The sequence below is a fragment of the Channa argus genome, chromosome 9, assembly GCF_033026475.1.
Source record: "Channa argus isolate prfri chromosome 9, Channa argus male v1.0, whole genome shotgun sequence".
In the NCBI taxonomy this organism is placed as follows: domain Eukaryota; kingdom Metazoa; phylum Chordata; class Actinopteri; order Anabantiformes; family Channidae; genus Channa; species Channa argus.
This window is the reverse complement of record NC_090205.1, coordinates 4,712,696-4,738,941: the sequence shown is the minus strand read 5'-3', so window position 1 is coordinate 4,738,941 and position 26,246 is coordinate 4,712,696. Positions and strand designations below refer to the sequence as shown.

At 40.9% G+C, this 26,246-nt stretch overlaps 3 protein-coding genes across 3 annotated transcripts; 2 read left to right on the top strand and 1 right to left on the bottom strand.

The window, feature by feature from the left end:
• The first annotated feature begins 426 nt into the window (after positions 1-426).
• On the top strand, positions 427-7,604 carry coq10b (coenzyme Q10B). The gene is made up of 5 exons (XM_067516814.1): positions 427-581; positions 3,999-4,154; positions 5,026-5,218; positions 6,054-6,155; positions 6,814-7,604. Exons 1-5 carry the CDS (start codon positions 484-486, stop codon positions 6,979-6,981), a joined length of 717 nt encoding a protein of 238 aa, XP_067372915.1. The 5' UTR covers positions 427-483; the 3' UTR covers positions 6,982-7,604.
• A 3,412-nt stretch (positions 7,605-11,016) lies between these two features.
• Positions 11,017-17,499, bottom strand: hspd1 (heat shock 60 protein 1). The gene is made up of 11 exons (XM_067516812.1): positions 17,344-17,499; positions 15,114-15,289; positions 14,573-14,908; positions 13,646-13,741; positions 13,462-13,555; positions 13,175-13,343; positions 12,988-13,087; positions 12,612-12,857; positions 12,352-12,526; positions 11,900-12,078; positions 11,017-11,750 (listed from the first exon to the last, which is right to left on the bottom strand). Exons 2-11 carry the CDS (start codon positions 15,285-15,287, stop codon positions 11,592-11,594), a joined length of 1,728 nt encoding a protein of 575 aa, XP_067372913.1. The 5' UTR covers positions 15,288-15,289; positions 17,344-17,499; the 3' UTR covers positions 11,017-11,591.
• Positions 17,500-18,545: 1,046 nt separating this feature from the next.
• hspe1 (heat shock 10 protein 1) lies at positions 18,546-21,468 on the top strand. Its single transcript, XM_067516817.1, has 4 exons — positions 18,546-18,696; positions 20,533-20,688; positions 21,099-21,188; positions 21,277-21,468. The coding sequence occupies exons 1-4, from the start codon at positions 18,580-18,582 to the stop codon at positions 21,325-21,327; spliced, it is 414 nt and encodes a 137-aa protein (XP_067372918.1). The 5' UTR covers positions 18,546-18,579; the 3' UTR covers positions 21,328-21,468.
• Positions 21,469-26,246: the final 4,778 nt, after the last annotated feature.

Below are 26,246 nucleotides of genomic sequence, written 5' to 3'. Positions count from 1 at the left end.
TTCCCGGTAAATCCCTCACCAATATTTCTCAGCACCTCTCCGACACAGATCATAATGTTGATACTTCTGAGTGGTTAAATCAGACAAAATTTGTTTTTTGGCTGAATTTACCAAACTTCCAAATCAGTGTATTTGGGCTAAAACAACAAATTAAAAAGAGGGTGGCAAATGTTTGCACCACTTTGAGCTGATGTTGTCGCACTGGGGTTGGTGGTATGCGTGTACACCAACAGTGTAACCCGAGCCAACATCTCGTGACTTTCCTGCGTGTGCGCCTCCGTGCACGCGCAATGTGGATACGTCAGAGGCATCGCCTGACGAACATTAGAAGTGGCTAATGGAAAACTCGCAGCCCGCGCGAGTTGTCCAATGGTAGGCCGACAATCCGAGGGTGTGTGACGTTGTTGGGCGGGGCGAGCGCTGGGCTCCGATGACTGCCTGTCAACCGAGAAGAGAGACTCGACAAACCGTCCAAGAAGGAAGATGGCGAGAGGTTGTCGGAGCTTGAGAACAGTAGCTGAGTGTTTGAAACGGTTACCTCCTAAAGCCAACCGGGAAATACAGACCAGAAACAACGTAAGGTAAAGTATTTGATGTTTTTACTGCGGACTAAACCTCGAAAGTGCAACAGATGACAGCAAAAGCAGCAACAGTCGCGTAAAGGAGCCGCGGTATCGATAACGTAGCAGTAGTATTCAGAGATAGCGTTACTCCGTTAACTACCTGGCGATTAGCGGATTAAACATATCAGTGTTTAACAATTACAGCTTATGAGCGTTTTGGACGTGGCTTTATAAGTATACTTTTAATAAGACTTAGTAGTTCCAAAACTAAGCAGTTACGTCTCCTCGACCCCCTTAAAGTGAAAGCAGCTCTTTAACTCGGTAACGTGACACTTTGCTTGAATTGCCCAGCAGGTAGTGGTTTACATTAGCCTCACAGCTAATCTGCCAAATATATGCATCGCTAATGAGAAGGTTTAAAGCAGCGGTGGAAGAGCTAACGTTGGTTTACTTGGATCCTGTAGTCGGGTCAAAGTTGGCTTGTACAAGCTTTTACTTGTAGTAAAAGTGCTTCACACGTCGTGTATCGAGTTTTCTGCACAACAGCCTCAATACTCTCGTCTATCACTAAGCAAATACTCTAAGCCTGATATCGATTGATTAACCAACTCTTTACGTTGGTGGAGCTAATTGCTTCTAATCAAATACCGTAGCTGCTAAAGTACAACTCTGAGGTGTTTGTAACTTACTTTGCTTAAGTATTAATGCTACACTATATTTTATTTCGCATCAAAGAGATGTATTATAGACTACTTTAGATGTACCAAACTGCGTTTAATATAGTAAAGATTTGCAGTTAGTCAACGTAAATACACCTTTAAGAAAACTGGTTAAAAAAATGAGTAAAAAGATTTTGGAAGTTTGCAAAATCCTTTTTTGTTACCTTCTTTTTTGAGTGTCCTGCACTTTACTTTATATAAAAACATGCTAAGTAGTCACAGTACATCTACACTTTATTTTAGCCTCCTCTGATAAGTAGTATATAAACATTTGAAAAAGTTTTGCAGCACATTGCAAACTATGTAGCTATAAAGATTTTTTTTTTAAATATTATTTATGTTTAGCAGTGTAAGTACAAGGGGGGCCTGGTGGTTCAGTGGTAGAGCATTGGGTTGTGGTGCAAAAGGCCGCAGGTTCGAATCCCCCACCCAGTCACCAAGGGCAACCCTGGTTCCAGCCCGAGGCCAGACAAAATGGGTGGGTTACGGCAGGAAGGGCGTCCGGCATAAAAACGCATTCCAAATCAACGTGGAGAACTTGGCTGCGGCGACCCCTGAAGGGACAAGCCAAAGAGCGTCATATAGCAGTGTGCTAGCAGTACCATAGTGTAAAAATGTTTTATATTTTAACTTTAATCTTCTTAGTAACTGGTAATTATGCATCAAATAAATGAAGATTGACACAACCACAATTTCGACTGAAATGGTTAAAAGCAATTAACTATATTTAAAAGGTTATGGATGTACTAGCTAAAAGTCAGGAAATTATTTTTTGTTTTGTCTGTAGTTTTATTATCGTACAGAGGAAATAGTTTTGCATGCTGGCATGTCAGATAAGACCACTGCCAATATTCCACTGAAGTGAAATGAAACTAGAAAAAAGCATCTCCAAATAGAAAAAGCACAGTGAATGCTTCAGCACTGAATGATTTCCCAAGCAAAGCTGAAAAAAACTGTTTTTCCTGAAACAGGTGAAATGAAATGTTGCTTCCTTTATATACAGTATTTGTTAGGCAAACTATAAAGCCAGTTAGCCATAAAAACTTTAAAGGCAATTATGTGATGTCATCAATTTTTAAAAGAAGTTTTAAACCAGCTTTGTCACTTTCCTTAAATGTGTAAAAGCTGGTTACATTTAGTTTGCAATGTGTCATATTCTGGTTTTATCCTGCCCCCTTTGAGGCTAAAGCTGCACACAGTCCTTCTTCATGTATCTTAAGTCCCGTTCCTTAACCACAACATTCTCTATCTACATTCATACACCTGCATGAACTTATCAGTTTGAGGTCAGTGCCACGTGTCATCTGTATCACATTTCAGATACTAGTGAATGGAATCCTTCAAGTGACCTGTAGGACAGGAATTTAAAGCACCGTGTCATGATAATCACGGAATAGCTATCATGGGTTTAAATGGAATGGTGTAATTGATATTGTTACGGCACGTTAAGCTGTGACATAATGCCTGGTTAAATCTATATATAGATACCCTGAGAGCTGTGCCAGGGACATTGTGGGACAGTGTACCACAGGTGCAGAGGATGGCAGCAAGGCACAGTGGAGACCTTAGTCAGTCACAGGTCTGCACGGCAGAATAGTTAGATGTGCATAGCTGCTGTAAAGGTTACAAGCCAGTTTTTACCTAATCTGGATTAGTAGTGTTCCCATTCAGTGTTTGAGTTGATCCAACACTTGCCATAAACCCTCTGACTCCTCATCAGTAAATAGGAACTGCAACTGTCAAATGCCTGACAACCGACAAATGTGATCACAATAATACCCTGCAGCATGAATATACACACCTCATTATTCACGCATCAAATGATTAACATTGAAAGGGATTTTTTTTAAAACACAATGAACTCATTGAACTCACTAAACTCACTAAAATATCAGCACAACAACTGTCATGGGCTTAAATATTAACTAGATAGTTTATGCAAGAGCATTGACATTAAGGTCATTTTAAAACAATGTACTCATTTTGTGCTTATGCAACAAACAAGATTAAGGCTGTGAGAAAAAAAAAACAGTGGGCGGTTATCTGGAAAATTATTCCTGCATTATGTGGCTGTGATAAAGCTGAAACTTAATCATTAACCTTATTCTGCAACTTCTTCCCTCAGGCCAAAGAGAAAGGTCATGCGTAGAAACGTAAGCAGGCAGGAAGTCACAGAGCAGGAATAAGCAAGCCCAGGTGGTAAGGCTATGTAAGGTTTCCAAATCTAATAATTAGTGTCCTTGACCTTGTTCCATTTTGATTTCCTGGCATCTATACTACACCTCTCTGACCTGTGTAATTTGAATGACATGTTTGCCAAGTGCCAGACACGTATACGAAAGGTGTAATTACAATTTTGATCTTGAGTTAAAGACATTATTAAATAGAAGCGATTGTCCTCAAGAGTTCTTGTCCCACTAAATCTGGACGGACAATTTGTAATTTTGAATAATCTTCTTAGATGGAGAGGATATAAATGCAATTTATAAACTGTTTAGATGTAATCCAGGATAGACTTCGTTTCATGGCAGCAATATTTGACTTTCTTCCACATTTCAGAATAAGGGTGAACTCCTTTGTTTAAACCAAATAGTGTTTTATCATGTTTTGAGCCCTGACCCGTTGTCCGTTTAGGGTTAGAGTTTGCCGTATTGATTTAAATCCCTCCTTGGTTTTTGGACCCTCTTGGTCTCATCATTGTTTGTTTTGTGATCAGACACCTGTCGTCATGTGGGATACTGATGACCCGAGTGCCTCCCCTGCTGGGTGTGGCCATGCCAGGGCGCAGTGTTGTACTGCCTGCCCGTAGCTTCTTCAACCTGGCCGATTCTTTGTCCAAGAGGAAAGAGTACTCAGAGAGACGCATCATTGGGTGAGTCTGTGAAATCGGGTCTGACTTACTGTACACAGGTGATGCAGTTTTAGAACATTCCTTTGAGGTTGGTGCCATAACATCTTGTCTTTAATTCTTCACTTTACATTTCACGTTACCCTCAGTTTCTGTGCTTTGTCCAGTGCATGTGGGGGCTGCATGAGAAAGGAAGCACTGCACATATATTTTAGTTATATGTGAATTTTGTTGTTAACAGATATATAATAATATATAATATAATAAATAATATTTGTGAAGCTGACCTGTTAAATGGATTTAAAGAAAGAACAGTGAAGATGATATAGAACAAATTTCAAAAACCCTACTTTACTGAGAATGCATAATGTTAGTAATGTCAGTCCTTCAACTTCAAATATTTTTTAGTTTATTGGAAAATGTGTGAGCCTTCACAGATTGTACACGCTTGCCCTTTGTGAGGTTCTAAGAAAGTGTCTCAGTGTGACGCACTAAATGTCCTCCTGTGTCCCATGAGGAGGTCACAGGGACTAAATCTGGTTGTATAAATAGACCCAAGCAGCAGCAGCAGCAGCTACTTTTCCCTTCAGCTGGAGTTATGCAATTACATAACTGTAGTGCTGGAGACACTCATTCATTGTATCCTATCTTTATTTTTGTTTACTGCACATTTTCTGGTTTATCCTTTTTTTTTTTATAATTTTTAATTTCCATCTCTCTCCCTGTCCTCTCTCCGGTTCTCTTTGACCTAGTTCAGACTGATGTGGGTTGTACCATGCCAGCATTGTGCACTGTTCTTTTGTCACAACTGCTGACCTTCAACTTGTATCTATGCAGGAATGTATTTGCACACTGGGACCTTATGGCTCTGTCCTCTGTATCTTTGACTCCTCAGGTATTCCATGCAGGAGATATATGATGTGGTGGCCGGTGTAGAAAATTACCGCCTCTTTGTTCCCTGGTGTAAAAAGTCTGATGTGGTGTTCCAGCGGTCTGGATTCTGCAAGGCCAAATTAACGGTGGGCTTCTCTCCTGTAGTGGAGAACTACACCTCGCTTGTGACCACAGTACGGCCCCACCTGGTCAAGGTAAAGTACTGCACATGATGTATTCTATGCTAAACCCCAGTTACTTGTGCATTGCATTGTTCTTTTACGGCTGGAAAGCACTAAGATATTTGATAATTCTAAATAATAGCAGTCCATCTTTAGATTTTTCATGACACTGTAACATGCAAATAGACAGAAAAAGTGTTATAATTAACTTGGTAAACTCTAGACCACTTTTTATGTGAGGATACCTGTTCTGCTGTTTGTGGACAAGTTTAGTTCCAAAGAGTAAAACAGAGATTTACACATACTGCAGAAATTCAAGTCAGTGGGTTAGATGATGGGAACTAATAGAATAATACAATTTGCATTATTTTTCTTATTGCTAAAAAAATTGCAAGCACAGTATATCTGATTCTGAACAAGAAAGTTAAGGTTGATACCTCAACCTGCTCCATCAATACAAATGTCCGTCAATGAAAACCATGTGTTTCATACCATGGTTTGAGCAGGTCCCAGAACAGCTGTCAGCAGTCATATCTTCATCGTCATCAAAACAAAAGGATCGGTGATGATAATCCTTAGGGCTCGTGCAGAAAAAAAAAACATCACAAAAGAGCATTAACTAAGGAAAATGATGGCACAAATGTAAAACCACAAAACCTAATATCTCTTAAGATCAGGCTTAAATGCAATTTTCTAGAGCAAGAATTCCATTAAATGGACAAGGCAAAGAAGAAAAGTGGTAGATATAACCTTATTTAAGTATATGCAGGGGCGGCTCATTGTAAGACAGGCAACAGCAGGAAGTTTTACGTTTTCTCGTTCTTCCCAGCAGGTCTGTTTAAATTAATGTGTATATGTATTTTGGCAGGCTTCCTGTTCAGAGGGTAAACTGTTTAACCACCTGGAGACAGTTTGGCGTTTCAGTCCTGGCCTCCCGGGTTACCCACGCACCTGCACTGTGGATTTTGCTGTAGGTACAGGCAGTTTGCCAGCTGTGTTAGTGAAACATCCTAAAGGACATACTGACTGTGCAAATGTTTTGGGCACTAAAACCTTAGCAACAATGCTTTACCAAAGCAAATCAATTTTATTGGCAGCCAAAAGGTCACAGCGCACGACATGGAACTGCTGCGTTTCCTGTTTGTGTGTGGCTGGGGTTGCATGTCTCCCCCCTTGTCTTTCCCCATTTTCCTGGCCACATGGCAATACTGTCAAATAAGAAAAGCAAAAAAACCCCAAGACAAGTCCTATTTGCTGTGATTCTGACTGTGTTTGCGCTTGTTTTCAGGCTGCAAAATTATTTTGGGACTAATCACATGCCAGCCTGCATAATAAAGAATGTGCCTAAATCTGCCTAAAACCTTTGTGCAGTTCTGTAGATGTATTTAAAAAATGAAAAAGGATTAGTTATTTAGGTTATTAATCAAAAAGAAACAGGCAGAGATTGTGATTTAATCTTTGTTCTGTGTGATCACGTCGGTTCGTTCACATGCTCCCCATGTGCAAACTTACAAGTGTTGGGTTTCTCATTGGATCTGTGCCAGATTCTGACACCCAGCCACACCCACCTCTGACTACGAGATTCCGCTGCTATATTTATTCTTTCCCCTCCCTCTTTCCCCCCACAGATTTCCTTTGAGTTTCGTTCCCTCCTCCACTCCCAGCTGGCTCACGTCTTCTTTGACGAGGTGGTGAAGCAGATGGTTTCGGCATTTGAGCGACGCGCCTCCAACGTATACGGCGCTGAGACGCAGATCCCCCGCGAGCTGATGTTCCATGAGGTCCACCACACGTAGCATCACCCCTGCTGAACAAACAGATACACAAACACAATGCCTGATGCCAATGCTAGCAAGAGGGATGAGGTGGAGAGAAAGAAAACTACTTGTGTTCTCACGGAAAACTGCAGTGCCTTTCGCACACCAGCGACCAAGTTTGTTCCCAGAAATTCCCAGTACTTCTTAATTTTTAATAACTGATGCGGCTCCACCAGCAACCTTGGTGCTTAATTTATGCAGACTTACTTCCATTTCATTTTCTGAACTTGATCTGTGCCTGGTTGTTAAACTGAGTTCACAGGTTGTGAGTGTGAAGGAAAAGTCATGGTCCAGCTGTGCTGTAGCTATCGTTATCTGTAACTGTTAGCTACATTCAGCCGCTTCACCCAGTAGTTGGCTGCACTGCTCTAACCACTACCGCACAGATGCAGAGGTGTTTCCTGTTCTCTAGTCGTTCAGCCTCTGACCTCTTGCTGAACTTGAATTCATTAGTTCATCATCCCATCACAAGGCAGCGAGCAAAGACAGTGTATGTTTGACTTAGGCATTGTGAAAGGTCTGTAATGATTCATGGTTTAGTTGTTAAAAAAAAAAAAAGCAGTTTTCCTCGTCAAATATGAAAATTTCCTCTATTCTCTATACTATTAGCAGATGTCTGCAGAGGTGAAGCTATTTCAGCGAGGAGATTTGAAGACTCACTTAGTGTAAAGAAGCGAAAGTGCTTTACATGTCCCAAGAGAACCAGTTTACTTGTTCAGGTCCAATCTCACTTCCTATGACTGTTGCCCCACATGTGATGAGTCATGATTTTAGTGTGAAAGACCTAAACAGGATCCAGCGAGGGCTTGATTAATGACTGTTTCAGATGTTACAATTTTATACCTTTTTGTCATTTGGAATGTTGTCTGAATGAAAAATGACATTTGACTACCTCACTAAACAGTATAGGAACTAATACAGGGCATTGTTGCCTCTATTTGTGACATGTATAGGAAATCTGATTAATTTATGAAGATGATGAGCCTGCAGTGGATCACAATTTTTTATTTTTTTTCCCCAGTCTTGGTGTTTCCAACTGTGATTAAAGCAGTGCAGCTCACTCGTGAGGACAGCTAGCTACAGCGTGTCTGAGCTAACATTAGTCTTGTATTATGAATCACCAAAGTGCTTGTTCCACATGTAGGAGAGAAGTGAGAGTGTGTTAGACACTAATGGTGTGATGATAAAAGCAATCAGTGTACGAACAGGGTCCAGGTAGTATATAAACCTTGATGAATGCCTGTGATGATGGACATGAGGGGCACAAATAAACATAATGTGTAAGCTAGGCTGCGGCTGTATCATGGTATACTGGGCTATGACTTTAAAATCCCCTCAGAAACCTCCTTAATCAGTGAAATGTTGCAACGGCATTAAGAAAGAATACACACACTACTCCCTGGGCCTAATGTATGAATCCATGCCATCAGTCTCCACTAGTCAAACCAAAATGAACTTGTGGATAATGATGTGATGTCACCTCCAGTACATAGTGTCCATTATGAGAATAGAATAAAGGGCAGAGGCAGGTTAGACACTGTGTCACTGGACATTTTGTAGACGGGGTGTTTTGATGACTGCAGATAGACGTACTAAATGTACTGTAAAGTATCAGCAATGCACCAACTTTTATCTTATTTCTCTGTATTTCCTTTCCTTTCTTGATGTTACGTACACTATGCTCTCGTCAGTATTAAGAGAGCAATGCTGGATATAAGAGTTAAAGCAAAGTTTTTTTTTTTTTTTAAGTGTGCAATATCAGCAGTGTTATTTTTAAATAGAGCTAAGCAAGCATGTAGAACCACTGCGGATGTATAAGTAATGGCCCAAACCGGCTGGCTAGGCAGAGGCCTTTTAACGGCCCGTATTTATCAAAGGTGCAACAAATGCTGAGTGTGAGCAATAAGATATATTTATCTAATGGCATCGTCCTACTTAGAGCAAAATATTATATATTTTGTAAAATCCTACAGCTTTAACAGTGGTATGGTCTTCTGCAAGAATATTAAGAAATGCAATTTTGAAGGTTTGTGTGAACCGTCAATCTCCAGAAGTAATTAAATGTTATATATTTACAATAAGTTTCAAATATAAATGGGGTGAAACGACAGGAAATTGGCTGAAACAACAAATTTCTGCAGCATCTGGAGAATTTAGCTGCACTTCGACGATGAATGATTGAAACCAAAATCAACATTTAATTGATTCTTTTCACCACCAGTGATAAATGACCATAACATTTAAAAATGTAAATAATTATATTTAAGAGCATATAAAGTCAATAGTTTGAGTAGTAAGAGTAGGTTTTAGTGGAGTGAAAGCGTTGAAATGTTCTCTGTCGTTAAATCCACGTTTATTTGTAGCAGTTTGGTAAAGATGGGCCCTGGTCTGGATGCGGTTTCAATGAGGCCGTCTGCCGTCCTGAAACTGTGACCATTCAACCTGTCCAAATCCCTCAGAGTGCCTCTTGGCCTACTGGCAACATATTTATCTACATTTTTAACATACTCTTGATGTATTTATTATTTAGTTTAAGTGTAAATAGTGGTTTGAAGCTGGAATAAGAAAGACCTATACACACACTGGTTTTAACGATAATGTGTATTTGATGGGATGGAGAAAAATGTACCGACTGCATGATGTATAAACTATTTTTTGTAAAAAACTTTGTATTTCTCGTTACTGCCACAAGGAGCTGTGTTGCCCTCTGGACTGGATTGAAATAGCGTCATCACCATGTGACTAGTAAGAATAGATCTGCCACCTGCACAACACACAGTCAGGCATAAGGTTTAGAAATGCCGCTGCTGGAAAAGGTCACATTTTATTATTCTTACACTTTAATTGCATCTGTGCTCCATTTTTAAATGCACTCAAATTATTTTAATAGATTTTCAAATGTTATTTTGCCCTGTTACACAGGGGTAAGTTTAGCTTTACTTGCAGATTTTCAATTTAAAGTTTGAAGATCACGTGTTCAAGCTCAAAACCTCGGATGAGGTTTCGCTTTTCAGCTACTGTTACGATGAACAGGACAGTTTGAACATTTACAGGATCATGACACCTAGAAAACTCCAATCAAAAGCTCCACAAAAGCTGTTTGGCCTAGTGGGGCAATTATATTTCCATATTCTTTGCAAATTATGAAGCAGTTTGGAGCAACTGGTCAGATTTCTGCATCTTCAAGAAGTGTTGAGTAGTTTTTCAAATGGGCCACCATCACTTTTTCTCTCTAGTTCTGAATTAATATGGATATTTATATACTGAGAGTTGAAGCATCAGTATGAGAAAAGGTGATTTTTTTCCCCTAAGTTTAGATTTTTTTTTTTAAAGTACTGACTTGTCAGAAAAGTGGAATTACAAATTCATCAATGGTCAGTTTCTGGCTAGTGAGGTTGGGATTTAATTTGGTTTGGCTTGCTGAACACCCTGATGTTCAGAATTTAGCATGAACATGAATGACAGCTCCATTTGAGTGATTTAAAAAAAAAAAAAAGCCTAAAGAATCTGAGTGATAAACAACAATTTAGTTTATTAAAAAAAAAACAAAACAAACAAACCACCCCATTAATGAATGTGAACATTGTACAAAAGAAGTCAAACAATCACTATGAGATTCTGCAAAGGAATATTCGGTTAATGTGGAGAAGAAACCACCTGCTGAGTGCAAGAAGAATACTGTCTGTAGTTTTTGGTGAATTGTAGTTGATGCAGAGGTTAGATGCGTTTGCAGTGTTGCACAAATGAAGGTCAGGGTTTCACAGCACAAGGACACCAACGGTTTTCACATTTGCAGCCGAGACCTTGAATGGTCTACAGTTCTTCAGTCTCACAATCAGCCATCAAGGATGTCACGGTTAGCTGCGTGCACGGAAATGACTCGAAGGCTTGAAAAGTAGCAAACAGATTTTAAACAGGCTCCTGTTGAAACTCGAGCTGTGCTCAGGTAGGAGGTGATCTGCCCTCCATCACACAATGTTAACACATCAGTCCAGAGAAAGAAAATGCTCAAACTCTGTAACAAAAGTAGTTTAATTACAACAAATAACAGATTCTTCCCCGCACAACATTAGCCAGACAAAGAAAATAAGACAGATATATAAAACAAAAGAATTACCAAAAGTACTATGACAAAAATAAAGGATAGACACATTCCTGGCTAGGCATCTTTTCTTGTACAAGCCCTGTAGTCGTACACATCAATGTTAGTTTCTAACAGTAAACACTGTCAGCGCTTCACTACCTCTTACGGAGATCACATGGATGAGCTTTTTAAATAATGAACTATGAGTTTTGTGCACATGTTGATGGTCACTGCACAGAGTTTTTGGAGCAGAGGGTGTAGTAACTAGGCTTTATGGGATCTCCTCCTCCTCCAGACTGGGTAAACTGGACAGAGCAGTCCAGGAACCCAGACAGAGAGGCAGGAGGTAGAATGAAAAGATGTGATCAGCTCCAACGTACTCACGGCTAGTCAGTCAGTGTGGGCCGAGTCTGGTGGAGGCATTCGGGAGGATTTATTGTTCCTTGGCCTCCCCCAGCACTGCTCTGCCGTTCAGTCTGTACAGCAACGAGGCGGGAAGACTGGCTTAGAAGCCCATGCCGCCTCCCATTCCGCCCATACCTCCCATGCCCCCCATGCCTCCCGGCATCTCCTTCTCCTCCTTGGGAAGCTCGGTGACCACAGCCTCAGCAGTGGAGAGAAGAGAAGCAACGCCCGCCGCGTCCAACAGTGCCGTCCTGACCACCTGTAGACGGAGACAATTTCAATTTCATTTGTGTCTGACAGAGTACGTTTTACTCAGCTGTTTATTTTCGGTCCAATTGTCTGTGAATTCAATGAACCTAATTCAAAGATGTTACAGAAACAAAGTCCAATCAACCAGCTGCACTGTACCTTGGTGGGGTCGATGATGCCCTTCTCCACCATGTTGACATACTCTCCCAGCATAGCGTCATAGCCAATCTCAGGTGGTCCCTGCAGGATCTTCTCCACAACTAGTGAGCCCTCTACACCTGCGTTCTTGGCGATGGTCATGGCGGGGATACGGAGCGCCCGTCTGATGATGTCCACACCTGTTCGGAAAAACATTTAGTGACTTTCATAACTATGACTTTCATGGTAGAATTTAGTTGGATTTCGTTAGTTATCAGAACCTCAAATGATGAAAAACAATCTACGGTATAAACTAAAAGGGAAACCAGGTATTCATAGGTGATTCCTACTCAGGCATTTTACCCAATAATTACGTGATATTCAGTAATACAATTTCAAATTTAATTGATTTTAAAATTATCTTAGGAATTACTGATGTGTCTACATAAAATTTGCCCCTGGGTTTTACTCACCAATCTTCTGGTCGGCGTTGGCAGGCTTGAGGCTGTCGAGGGACGGGATGCAGCGCAGCAGAGCACAGCCTCCACCTAGTACGATCCCCTCCTCCACAGCGGCCCGGGTGGCATTCAGAGCGTCTGTCACACGGTCCTTCTTCTCATTCACCTCCACATCACTCGTCCCTCCCACCTGAAATGGAGAACGTGCATTTCAGCTTTACGTCTCGACAGCAGAGCCGCGCGGATCAGTCAGCGATTTTCTATCCGAGCGCTACCTTGAGCACAGCCACTCCATCGGACAGCTTGGCCAGCCTCTCGTTGAGCTTCTCCTTCTCGTAGTCGCTCGTGGTGTTCTCCAGCTGCTCAGCGATCTCTGCTGCCCGTTTCTCAACTTCAGCCGGGCTGCCTCCGCCCCTCAGCAACAGGGTGTCATCTTTGGTGATCTGCACCTCGCCGACTTTACCGAAGTCATGAGCCTGGATGTCTTCGAGAGCCAGACCCAGAGCCTCGTCTCCAAACACCTTCACATAAGAGGAAAATTAAATTTGTAGACTCTACTGTCCCTTCTTAGGCCTGTTGTTGAGAAAGTGAATGTAAAGATTTCAAGAAATTTCTAAACCTGTAACATCCTGGATTGAAAAGTGGACTTACAGTGCCCCCTGTGGCGATGGCCATATCCTTCAGCTGGTTCTTCCTGTTGTCTCCGAAGCCTGGGGCTTTAACAGCCACCACCTGAAGCCCAACCTTTAGCCTGCAAAAACACCACATTTTAATTCCCATTTAAATACTCTCTTCAGTGTCTCTACTTCACTGGCACTAGGGCACAAACATTGTGTACCTGTTAAGAACCAAGGTGCTCAGGGCCTCTCCGTCCACATCCTCAGATATAATAACCAGAGGTTTGCGGTGCTGGTTGGCGATCTCCAGAGCGGGCACGATGCTCTGCACACTCGAGATCTTCTTCTCACTCAGAAGCAGGTACGCATCCTGGAACTCACACTTCTGACCTGAGGAAGACAGACACAGATTTCACAGGCAAATCTATATTTGGCATGGCCTGGTGAAGTTCAGTAAATGTTGTTACAAAGCACAAGGAGGACTAGAACAAAATGTGGGCACGCTTACCTTTAGCAGTGTTGATGAAGTAAGGGGAGATGTAGCCTCGGTCGAACTTCATTCCCTCAATGATCTCCAGCTCATCGTGCAGAGTCTTGCCATCCTGCCATGTAGGATACATAAAAACTATGTCAACTCAAATGACCGTACAAGTCTGTTTCTACATATCGACTGAGTAAATGCTGAATCGGACCTTGACAGTGATGACTCCCTTGCGGCCGACTTTCTTCATGGCGTTGGAGATGATGTTACCAATCTCGACGTCACCATTGGCTGAGATTGTAGCAACCTGTAGGACAGAGGACATCATTTACCGTGCAAAAAATGAACTGTGAACAAAGCACCTTGAAAGATGCTGCTCATTGAAACATACAGCAGCACAAAGATAATCATTCTGAGTAAATTTAAATCCAGTCGAGTAGTTTATGTGATCTGAAGACTTCACACAGCATTGTAATAAGACAGATGCAATTTAATAACCGTTTCATGCCTTGGTCATACCAAAGTCACAAAAAGGTGTCAGTGACCACCAGTAGCAATAGTAAGAATCAGGCTGGGTGAGAATCTGACAGTCTCACGAGTCCTTTCCAGCCAAATCATTAATCATTTAACACATCGAGTATGCGGCAGAAGCTGATGACCAGGTGGGTTAACAAGTAACAAACTAACATATTTATGGTCCAGATTTTAATTTACACGCATAACAGCTGAAGTTTTGGAACAATGTCGATGCAGATTATCCAGACAGGGTTAGCTTGAAATAATCACATGAAAAACCCATGGGTGTTACATTACTACCTTTGGCCGATTGGAAAGAGATATAACATCAATGTGAAGACTTTCTAAACACCTTAAAGAGGCAGATCTGATACCAGCTATTCTCTAACTGGGTCTGTCTGCTGTTTACTGCTGAGCAGCTAGTGCACAGCCTGCTCTGGTGGAGATTGACAATATGAGAGCAGTGAGTGGTCCAAACACTAAATGAGCTCATTAAGCTGCGGATTTGGTTTATAATTCGCTTTAGGTCCATCACCATCTAACTCTGCAATTTGATTCACTGATAAATTACAAAATTTCTTACCTTAACAAATTTCATTACATATGACTTTGCAGTACTAACCTGTGCGATCTCCTCTGGGGTTGTCACCGGCTTGGAGAGCCTTTTCAGCTCATTGATGACGGTTTCTACAGCCATCATGACTCCACGCCGGATCTCCACAGGGTTGGCGCCTTTGCTGATTGTGTCAAAGCCTTCTTTGGCAATGGCGCGAGCCAGCACTGTGGCAGTGGTGGTGCCATCACCGGCCTCCTCGTTGGTGTTGTTGGCCACGTCCTGCACCAGCCTGGCACCGATGTTCTTGTACTTGTCTTTCAGGTCAATGGCCTTGGCCACCGTCACACCATCCTTGGTGACCTTAGGGCTGCCCCAGCTCTGCTCAATGATGACAGTGCGGCCCTGTGGAGAAAAAAGTAGTGACAGTTGAGTCAGTGACACCAAATAAAGATGAACAACCCCATTTCTGTAGGGTTCAACAAATTTACTCTACATTTTAGCGTAATACTAGACAGAGAAAATTTTATATCTGATACCCAATCGTACGAAAGTCCAAAGTCTATGCTTTCTGTCTTTTAGACCAGATGATACCTAAATCCAAGATTACCTTTGGGCCCATGGTGACGGCCACAGCATCAGCCAGTAGGTCTACTCCTTGCAGCATGAGGGCGCGAGCGTCAGCTCCAAACTTCACATCCTTGGCGTAGGCTCGTGTCAAGTGAGGAGCCAGTGCACGGCACACGGGCCTCACCTGCTTCATGATGGTTGGCAAACGAAACATCTCTATAGAAAGAAAAGACATGCAACATTCCTGAAACCACATGTTTCTTTTAAGGCCATCTGTGGCTGCCCACTGCTGCCCCCCAGTGGGATGGGTTACATACAGACAAATTTCAAACCAAATACATTTCTTATTTACATGCATTTGTAAATGTTTGTGTCCTCAATTACAACAATAGTAAAGCTTTTTCTGTAGTTTGAAGAATGAAAGTTAATCTGCAACAACTCAGTGAAGCTTTTTGGAAGGCTGAATGCTGAATGTTCATGGCAGAAGAAGTCAAAGTCCACCTGAACAATTATTCTCTAAACCTCTTCAATCCTCCCCCTAGTGTGACAGGAGGAGGGATTATGTATGACAAAGGTCAACCGTGCTCCTAGTGGTCACTTGTGGTATAGAACAGTGAATGAATGAAAAGTTCCAGCACAACCACGGACGAGCATTTATCAACAGAAAGAAGAAATTACCCATGACTTTGCTGTTTTACATGCTGACCACCTATCAAGTTTCTAGTCTCTCAAGATTCTGTTTTGGGGTTTTTTGGTCGTCCTTTTGGCCGCCACAGCGGATCATTTGTCCACATGTCAACTTGGCACAGTTTTTAAACGTCGGATGCCCTTCCTGACGCATCCCTCCCCAATTTCTGCCGGCACTGCGCAGCATTGGGAATGGGCTGTTCAGTGTCTTGCCCAGGGACACTTTGACAGGTGACTGGTAAGAGCAGGGCCTCCGACCCTATAGTCAGTAGGCGGCTACTCTACCAACTGCTGCCCCATTCAAAAGAGATTCTACTTAAAATATAAGTGCTTTTAAACTGGGATAATTTGCTAAGTCCCATCAGATGTAATTCCTTTTAACAAATCCAGACGTTTACCTATTTATGCTCGTTTCTTTGTCATTATGTTACTTTGTTGTGCTATTGTGCACAGCAAATACAAGGTTAATGTATTAAACTTGTTAGTTTTGGGGAGATGTAACAGATGCCATGTGTTGTTGAGACAGTAATTTAATTTGTTTGTTCTTCTTGATGTAACCACATTTGTGTTCTTTGGATTATTTCAAGAGGTTTATGCTCGAATTTGAAAAATAGAAAATCATTTCCTAGATCTAAGGAGATGGAACAAGTGAAGCTTTGAAATTCTTGTTTTGACAAATGTCTAAAAAGGGTAAAAACGATTTAGTTCTGTTGACCATGAACAGTACCTACAGTTGGAACAGATAGTGATGGAGGACGTTTTCAGAGTCAATGCCAAGTAAACGCAGAGGTGCAGTCCGAGTACTGCATTTGTGGACTCCGACACCAAGGACGTTTCTCGAAAATTTCGGTGGGTAAACAACTATTCTGCAAGACCTTGAAGGGAGGATTGATACAGGTTAATGCTCCTAACAAAGTGATTCATTTTATGCCACAGGTACTCAATATAATTTGCCTTCCAATTCTAAATTTACTTCCTGAAAAATACAAAAAAAAAAAAAGAAAAAAAAAGTCTTAAATATGTGCCCTGATGTTACAAGGATACATTGATCCACCAGCGCTCTTCCCTGTTAGCCCACGTGTGCCCGCACAAGGTCACATTGCAGAAGCGTGTGCGGAACTTCCACGCCATCCCTGATCAAATCAGGATCATGAGAGACCACCAGACTCCCTGAGACACTGTCTAATCACCAATTACGTAAATGGTGCAACTGATGTTAAAGTCTTACAGTGTTAAGGCTCATCTTCCCATATTAAGCTGCCCACAACGGAAAATCACGCAGGAGAATTTACCACTCGACACTCCTGATAATACGGTGCGTAACGTCATTTAAAGAAGACAGGTAGTCACGAAAACACCTGAGCAGCTAAGTAAAATGGATACGAGGATTCTAACATGTATGTCCTCGCGGTTTCGAATGAAAGTCTGCGTTACACCTCCTGAAAAGTCGCTACTCACAATAACCTCCTAACGTTAGCTAACGGCAAAAATGCTATTAAAATCCTCGCGTCAACCAAATCAGTACATTGCGCAATGTTAGCTACGCAGCTTTTTTAAAAAGTTAATAAAATGTCAGCACTTACTTGTGATGGGGGGGAAAAACGCTTGTAGTAGCTACAGGGTCTGAAAGACGGAATGATATAACGACAGCAGAAGAGGACAGTCGTATGCTGCAACCGAGAGGAGACTGCACATGGCCTATCACATCCGGGTAATTTACCGGTACGCCCCGCACCACGAATAACAAGCGACTAGCTGGAAAATTAGCTTATTGCTTTTGGTGACGGATCCAAACGCACACATATAGACTTTATAGTTTTTTTATTGTTATTACACAGTGCTGTAAAGTGTAAATAACTTAAGTAGTCGTTAATATTTTATTTAGAATATTTGTCAATGCTCGTTCCCGGGCGGGCGGTTCCAGAAACTTCTCGCGTGCCATTGGAGGAAAAAAAACAAAGGTCAAAGTTGATATGGTGCAATATTACTGCAACTTTAAAGCGTTTGAATGAGAAAGGAGTTTCTTAAATCTGTTAAAAAAATAACCCCCATATATATTTTTGTCTCACCGGCTAATCTGTATAAATACATGCTGATACTTAGCGGTAAATATTGTATAATAGTTCTACTAGAATTTTCTGGTAGTTCATAAAGGTTTTTTCAACTTCAACTTTATTAACACCACAGTAACAGTACAAGTCAAAGCAGAGGGGTAATTGAAAAAAAGGAACTGAGAATGTAAAAACGTAAATGACAAATATTCAGTTTTCTGCTTTTTAACAAAACAACTAAACAACTAAAATGGGGAAAATGTATTATGATCAAATCTCTAAATGCCTTTCCCCAAGTTGAAATACTTAGGACCTGCTCGAAACATTCTCTCTGGACATCATTCGTACTCATAAATATTAAAGGTGTGTAATATAATTAACATTAATTAATTACATTAAACTTAATTGTGTTGATAACAGGCATGTGCATCATAAATATTTTTTTCTCCGAAATATGAAACAATGCAGTCCTTAGATAAAATTATTGGCATCAAACTATGCCCTAAATACTAAAGGTATCCACATGGAGAATGGTGTGTATCGTTAGAACATTAATGATGCGTTTATGTGTTAGTTGGGTTTAGTTTATTATATTACAGTATGGTAAATACGGTGCATTAAACAGATATTGTAAATTATCATTATTATACAAGTACAATTCTTCCATCGCTGATGAACTTATTCTATGTCAAGTTTACGTTTTTGCTTGTACAAAGTACTATTTGTTAATAAAGGTTTTTTAAATAAAGTTAAGGGCGAGTACTGCGCATGCACTTTCTGGAGATTTCCTCACGTGGAGAGAGCAGAGTCTCCTCGGTGTGTCAGAGCCTTTCTCGCGGTGAAACCGGCTGCAGTTCTACGCAGATTCTCAGCTCTCCACAAATGGTGAGACACTTTGTCTTAAAGCTGTCAGTGTTTGTAACGAAACCCACAGAATTCTAAAACTAATCCAGCGGGTCCAAAATAGTCACTTATCTCTAAATGTGTTTTACCATCTGGGTCAGGTAACGTTAGCAGCTAGCTAATGGTGTGTTAGCCATGTGTAACATCCATTGACAAGGTCAAGCAGGGAATTTTAAGATACATTTGCTGAAGGCCGACTTGTGTATCTCATCATCATTTAGAGATACGAGCTTTATTGTTAAAAACCCGATGCTGTAACCACTAAATTCACTGCTCTCTGATGTAACTCCTTACGGTGTTTTAATGCTAAATGCACGTATGTAGCGTTGGTGTCTCTCTCTCTCTCTCTCTCTCACACACACACACACACACACACACACACACACACACACACACACACCGTCAGGAAGGATGCAGTCCATGTGTCCATGTGCAGCTATTTGTGATGTTCCGTACCTTGCTCAAAGGTGCTTAGACATGGACTGGAGGAGCCGGGGATCGAACCTTTAACGTCGCGTTTGCCAGTGCCCTGATAGAATTTAAAGCACCTTTAAATGGATTTGCTCCAGTATTTGTTAAATTCTACTGAGGTTTATAAATTTCTTTGAGAACATTGTATGTTGCAATGTGCAAAGTAAAGAAAATGTTAGAAAAACTACAGAATAATAACTGAAAGCTCCAATATGTGAGGTTAAGCCCAGCTATCTGATGCAAGTCTCCTCCCATCTCATGCAAAGTGGGAAAAGAAGATTCTGGAAAATTGGACTCACTGGCCTCCGATGTTATCCTCTAGTGGCAAAGATCATCAGTAGATTATCAGTGAAGTCAGCAGGACTTGTCTCTCCATGGGACAGATTTTTTTTTTTCTTTTCATCATGCCCTGCTTTTCTGGCGTCTAAATAAATTCTCACCACCAGACAACCTTCACCCAAGGTCATTGCTACATGTGCAGTTTGTCCTCGCTCAGTCATGTTATCCATCCGCGACAGTGGACATAATGAAGACAAGTCGACTTTTGTTACAAACGTTTGGAACAGAAAAGTAGCTTCTGACTTATCTAAGTTAAAACTTAACCTACCCTCCCCCCATTCTGGTGTCAACAGGACAGACAATCCACTTTGGCTGAGTAATGATTTCTGAATTTTAACCAGATTATTGTATTTAGAAAAAGTACATTTTAACTAAGTTCACTGTAGTAGAACAACTGAAAGATGTATTCAGAAGCTGTACTGTATTTAGTACATTACTATAAACTGTTACAAGTAAAAGTACAACTAGGGGTTTGATGCTTTTGCAGCGAGTGACACGGACGCGCCAGTGTCCAAGTACAAATGCTCACAGCAGTGTGGGCTCTGAGTAGATTCAGTGCAGAAGCATTGATCAAGCTGAAGACCTCCACCCAATTCATAACCGAGTCGAAGTGGAATCAAGCTTTTGGAGAGCATTTTTCTGGCATCTGCACAAGTACACGTCACGAGATAAAACTATTTATTCAGTATAATCCAAACCTCCACAAGCACCTACAATTGTACTTGCTAAATGTCCCACCACAGACAGTCATAGGAATATTAGGCTGTATCAAATCACGTGGAGGTTTTATTTTGCCAGTATTTGCCTGCAAATGTTGCTTAACACTCTTTGAAGTCCAAGTAAAGGGGTCAGGGGTCCACTGTCTCTGGGTTTGTGTAACACAAACACTGAGTCTGACTCACGGACGCCCCCCAGTGGTCATATTGTGTTCTGCGTTTTTTTACAAGTGAAGTGGGATTTCTTAATGCAAGCGTTTGGCTTACTTCCTGTCTCTGTGGACACTCGCAGGCCTTCCGAAAATTCCTCCCCTTGTTTGACCGGGTGCTGGTGGAGCGCCTCACAGCGGAGACCGTGACGAAAGGAGGCATCATGCTGCCAGAGAAGTCTCAAGCCAAAGTGCTGCAGGCCACAGTAGTGGCAGTAGGTCCCGGCTCTGTTAACCCGGTAAGTCTCAAGCCTCCTCCAGTGCACGTTTCGTTAGAGAGAATTATAGCAGTTTGGTTTTGAGCGGTGCCGTCTAACTTCTTACCTCCAGCAGATGCCATCAGATCTAGAGCTTCAACGATTAATTAACAAGTCAATGATCAGCAGCTATTTTTATCATTTAGTCATTTACAAAGCTCCACCGTGATGTGTGCTGGTGTGGGTACTATTGTTTGATAGATCTTTATTTGTACTTTAAGAAGTAGAGGTAAGTACATGTACTGAAGTACTGTTCACCCAAACCTCCTCTGCTCTCTTCTAATGTTACATACTGTAGTTTCAAGTACAACTTTATTCCAGTATTTTAATTTGACCATAATAGGAAACTGCACCTGATTCACTTCATAACGCTCGTGTAACTTTTTTCCTAGAAAGGGAACTTGTTGCCGGTCAATGTGAAGGTTGGAGAGAAAGTTCTTCTGCCAGAGTACGGAGGCACTAAAGTCCTTCTGGACGACAAGGTCAGTTTTTTTTTTTTTTTTACCTTAATCAGTTCACGTTAGTTCTTTGTGCCTTCATTGGTGTAACTTCTTCGTTTTTGTCCACTAGGAGTACTACCTGTTCCGAGATGGAGATATCCTCGGTAAATTCGTCGAATGAGACCCTGTCATTCCTGGAGACGGGAGAATAAGTTCTCTCTTCATGTCTGTTTTTTTTTTTTTTGGTTTGTTTGTTGTTATCGTTTCCAGTGTAAATAATACTAATCACATTTTGGTACATTAATAAACTTTGAGTTGTTGATCTTTGTCTTTGTCTCTCATGAACTCAAACCCGAACTCGAATCGATCACTCAGCGGCTGATATTTATATAAAACGTACTGATATGAAGGTTTAGTTGATGAAGTTTTCTCTACCTTTTGATTGGATCTCAGTGGTTTGTATCTCAACAAGTCCTCAGTTTCCTAAAGATAAGAATCTGTTGAAGTAACTTTATATATTCAAAACAAGTTTTTTGCCTACAAAAAGTATCAGTCTGGGTTTTGTGATAATTTGAGCTAAAGAAAAAATTCAACAACTACTCTAATTTTTTATAGAATCAGTGAAGACACAACATATAGACTTTGTGTCATCAGATGTTTTATTAATTTAATTGATGTTGCTCATAAAGATTTAAGTAACAATATTCCTCACAGGCTTAATAACACTTTTGAAGGTCTTACATACTTGTGAGGGAGAAGCTCATTAGTGGAAATATTTGTGCTGACAACATGATTGAAGACCATGAGGAAAAATTCTTTCTCAAAAGTAATAAAATGCAGAAAAAAGTGTGAATACTTGTATGTGATTATTCGACCCCAATGCATGCTGGGAGGATTTGTAACAGCCAATATTAATTTGCTGATCATGGTTTCAAATATTGCCTCATTTCTTTGAAAATCACAAATACTATGTAACTACCTCCATCATAAACAAATCAATCCTCGGGCGGCTTTCTGAGGACCAAATTCAGAGGATTATTTTAGCCTGAGTTACTTACTAAACCTTCGAAGAAGAGAACCAAGATAAATGCCGCGTACGTTCACTCAAGAACATTTTGAATTACTTCGATACTTGAGTATTTCCACTGTAATACTTTTTAATACAAAATATAAGCAGCTAATAAAGGCTGATGTATTATTATATACGAAGCAGTTGTTCAGGTCCACCTTTACCTACACATTATTGCATCAATATTTATAACCTCATAAAATCCATACATCTATGTATTTATATATACTGTGCCTACATAGATGGATTGAAGCAGCTGGTCTCCGAGTGTCCCTCTGTTGCACCACTGAGGCCCAGCAGCAGGGGGAGACACAGACTGTCCAAAGTGATGATGCTTCCTGCTGCTGCAACAAACGTGGCACCATGACGTCATAACATGGAGCTTTAGTGAAGCTGCACTGTGTACAGTCCTTACAGTGAGTGATGTGCATCAGCACAGGTTAAGATGACAGTTTTCAAAAATCTGATCTGGTTCTCAAATAATTCGATTCTAAAAGAAATATTTTACTTTCAACTGCCCAGCTGCTACTTCTGATTGGATATTTTATTGATTTGAAATATTACAGCTCTATTACTGTTTTTATTTTTGCTCACTACAGTGTTCGCACACATGCATATTGTATTTACTACTATGAATATTTACTTTCTTTATTTGTAGCCATTTTTCATGTTGACCCCTTGTCCCACTTTAGCAGTTTATGGTTCGTGGATTTACTATGTTGGGCCGGTTTCTGATCCCACAGTGGGGGCACCTAATCCTGCAGGGTGTGAAGGTGGGAGGAAGGGTGAGACTCGGGACAGGCCAGTACCCTGCTGGGACTAAGCCCAAATCCTTGTGTCCTGTGGTTTAAGGACAGCAGCAGGTTGCATTTAGGTGTAACACTGACAATAATGAGACTCAGAGCATCTCAGGCATCGTTTCTGCAGCTTCCTGCCACATACACTGTGTCCAAAATTATTAGGCAAGGGATTATTTTGACCATATCATCATTTTATCCATAATTTCCAAGTCCAAGCTGTAGAAATTTGAACGCTTATTGGATTATTGGAAAAATGTTACAGACTCTGAAAAGTCAAAAATTGTAAAAAGTCTGTCACAGGGATGCAGCACTCTTGAAATATCTAAGATATTGGGGCTTGATCCAAGAACCATCAAACGTTTTGTAGCAAATAGTCAACAGCGTCGCAAGAAACGTGTTGAGAAGAAAAGACGCAAATTAACCGGCAAAGATTTGAGAAGAATCAAACATGAAGCTACCAGCTACCCTTTATCCTCCAGTGCTGCCATGTTCCACAACTGCAACCTACCTGGAGTGTCAAGAAGTACGGGGTGTTCAGTTCTCAGAGACATGGCCAAGGTAAGAAAGGCTGAAACCCGACCACTTCTGAACAAGACACATAAACGTCAAGAAATATCTGAAACAGAGTTTTCAAAGGTTTTGTGGACTAATGTGATGAGAGTGACTCTTGATGGACCAGATGGATGGGCCCGTGGTTGGATCAGTAACGGACATAGAGCTCCTCTTCGACTCAGACAGGCAGGTGTTATTAAAGATGAGCTAGTTGGACCTTTTCGGGTTGAAAATGGACTCAAAATCAACTCTCAGACCTACTGTCAATTTTTAGAAGACACTTTCTTCAAGCACTGGTTGCTGCTGCACAAAAAGTCGATTCTGACCAGATCAAGAAACCGACTGACTCAATGACTGGAAGGGTTGTGACTGTTATCGGAAAGAATGGTGGCTATTGGTCCCTTTTTATTATTATTTAATAAAAACTTTATGTATTATTTTCACTTTAACAGGTGAAAATAAACAGGTGAGATGGGAAAATCTTTGTTTTTCATTTAGTTGCATAATAATTCTGCACACTAATAGTTACCTAATAATGGTGTACATGCAGATATTCTCTTAAGAAAGCCAAAACTTCCCTTTTATTACTTAAATGTTCAGGTTTGAGGGTTTAACATTTTGTAGCCCTGTAGTTGTACAATAACAAAATTAATCCTCAAAAATACAACTTGCCTAATAATTGTGCACACAGCGTATACTACACCCCAGCTTCTCAATCCTGGTCCTTGAAAAGTCATGCTCTGCTAGTTTTCCAGCTATCCCTACTCTACCCAATGCTGATTGGCTGAGCACACCTGGCTCAGGTAATCAGCAGGACTGAGAACCACTGCTGCATTTATAAATGTGACAAATGTATATCACAGGACTTAGACAGGAAGTAGAATAACTACAACTATAACTACTAAATACTTTTTGTTTTTTTTTATTGTTAAAGTTCTAATAAGATTTTGAGGGGAAAATAAGGCCAACAGTTTTGTTCGTTCGAAATGGTGGCAGCAACTTCACACTCCGCAGTGTCTGACCAGTGAGCAGACAAACTGTGAGTTGTGCTGCCCTCTGCTGGAAACAAAACTGTATCACATCTGCCCAAAAAATACTTTTGTTTACAGTTGCACATATGAAGCATCATCAGCCATAATTCTGAACTTTGGGCTGGAATTCTTGTAGCCTGCTCATTTGAGACATTGACAAAATGTACACGTTTCTGACAAGACAAACATAAAACTTACAAAACTATTAATACAGAGGAAACAATATGCAGTATAAGTATGTGTGATGCATCAGTGATGGGCCGACTGAACAAAAGGCAGGATTTTGCATTTAACTACTATAGTCACTTTTATTTTTGCCTTTTGTGTGGGAACTTCAATCCTGTACTTGAGTTGAGATGTGAGTTCATCCCTATGCCACAGCAAAAAAATGGAGGCTCAAAAAGAAACAACTTTTAACGCACCGATTTCAGGTTCAAGTCAAGCTTTTCGATTTGATGCCAAAAAGATTATTTTTGTTTTTTTGTTGCTTGGACTCGAACAAGCAACAAAACTTTGCATGTGAGATGTAGAAGGATTTAAACATAGTGGAAACACATAAGAAGGTGTCAGAGAATGAACAGTGGCATCACTTATTAACAGACCGGAAAGTTTTCTCTAAAGTTCTTCGATGTGCAGAGTGTTTCACTGTTGGTTACATAAGCCGAGATTGCATCATGTGTTTCATGATGCGTGGATGTGGCTTCCATTCGAACACAGTTTTTTAACACCTCTGATTGGAACGATCCCTCTGAGATCAGAGTTTGCAGTCACCTGACATCAGTGCAATGAGAGCGGGTCATGAGAGAGCTATTAGCTGTAGCTGGGTGTTTGTTGTGTGAAGTGGCTCCCACAAACCCAGTCTCATGAGGAATGGGTCAGTCAGGTAAAAAGCGAATGCGTCGGAACTAGTTATCAAACTTTGGAACTATTTACATGAAGAAGGCCGGGGAAGTAAAACTGGAAAAGCAAAGAAAAGTTATGAGGACAAAGTTGGAGGTCAGAGGAAAATAATGACAGGAAAAGTTGATGTAAGCATTAAATAATAATTCATATTAGCTGCATGTATACAAAGTGCAGAGTCCTAGTTAAATAGCTCCATGTGTTCACCTACTGTTTCAAGGAAGATGTAATTTGTTTATGTTTTTGTTGTAAAAAAAAATCCTATAAAAAGAATAAATGAATTGCATTTATTCACTGTAATGTCTGTTGGTGTTTGCCATTGTTGGGCTCCATTAGAAAAGAAGTTTAGAAAAGAAGTTTAGAAAAGAAGCGACCGACCATCAAAATGGAGAAAGAATGTAAAACACGATGCTTCTTCTCAGCCTTTAAACCTAAAACTGAACTGCGGGTTTTGGATCACCTTTGTGTTCCAGAGGATTGGTTTTAATGCACCACCAATGCCTCGTGGTTGCAAACAAACCCCCCACACCACCAAGTCCCCCCCACACGGGAGCTTCTCTCTGAGCTTTTCAGTCTCCACTGTCCAACTCTAACAAGAATCCTGAAGTTCCAGACTTCTTCTATTTCACAATTTCTGAGAGCACTGTGCTCCTGCCATCAATCAACGCTTTAGCAGGAGTTCTGTACCCCAGGCCCGGTAGAAATTGCAGAGGGTTGCATCAGAAAGGGCATCCGGCATAAAAAATTG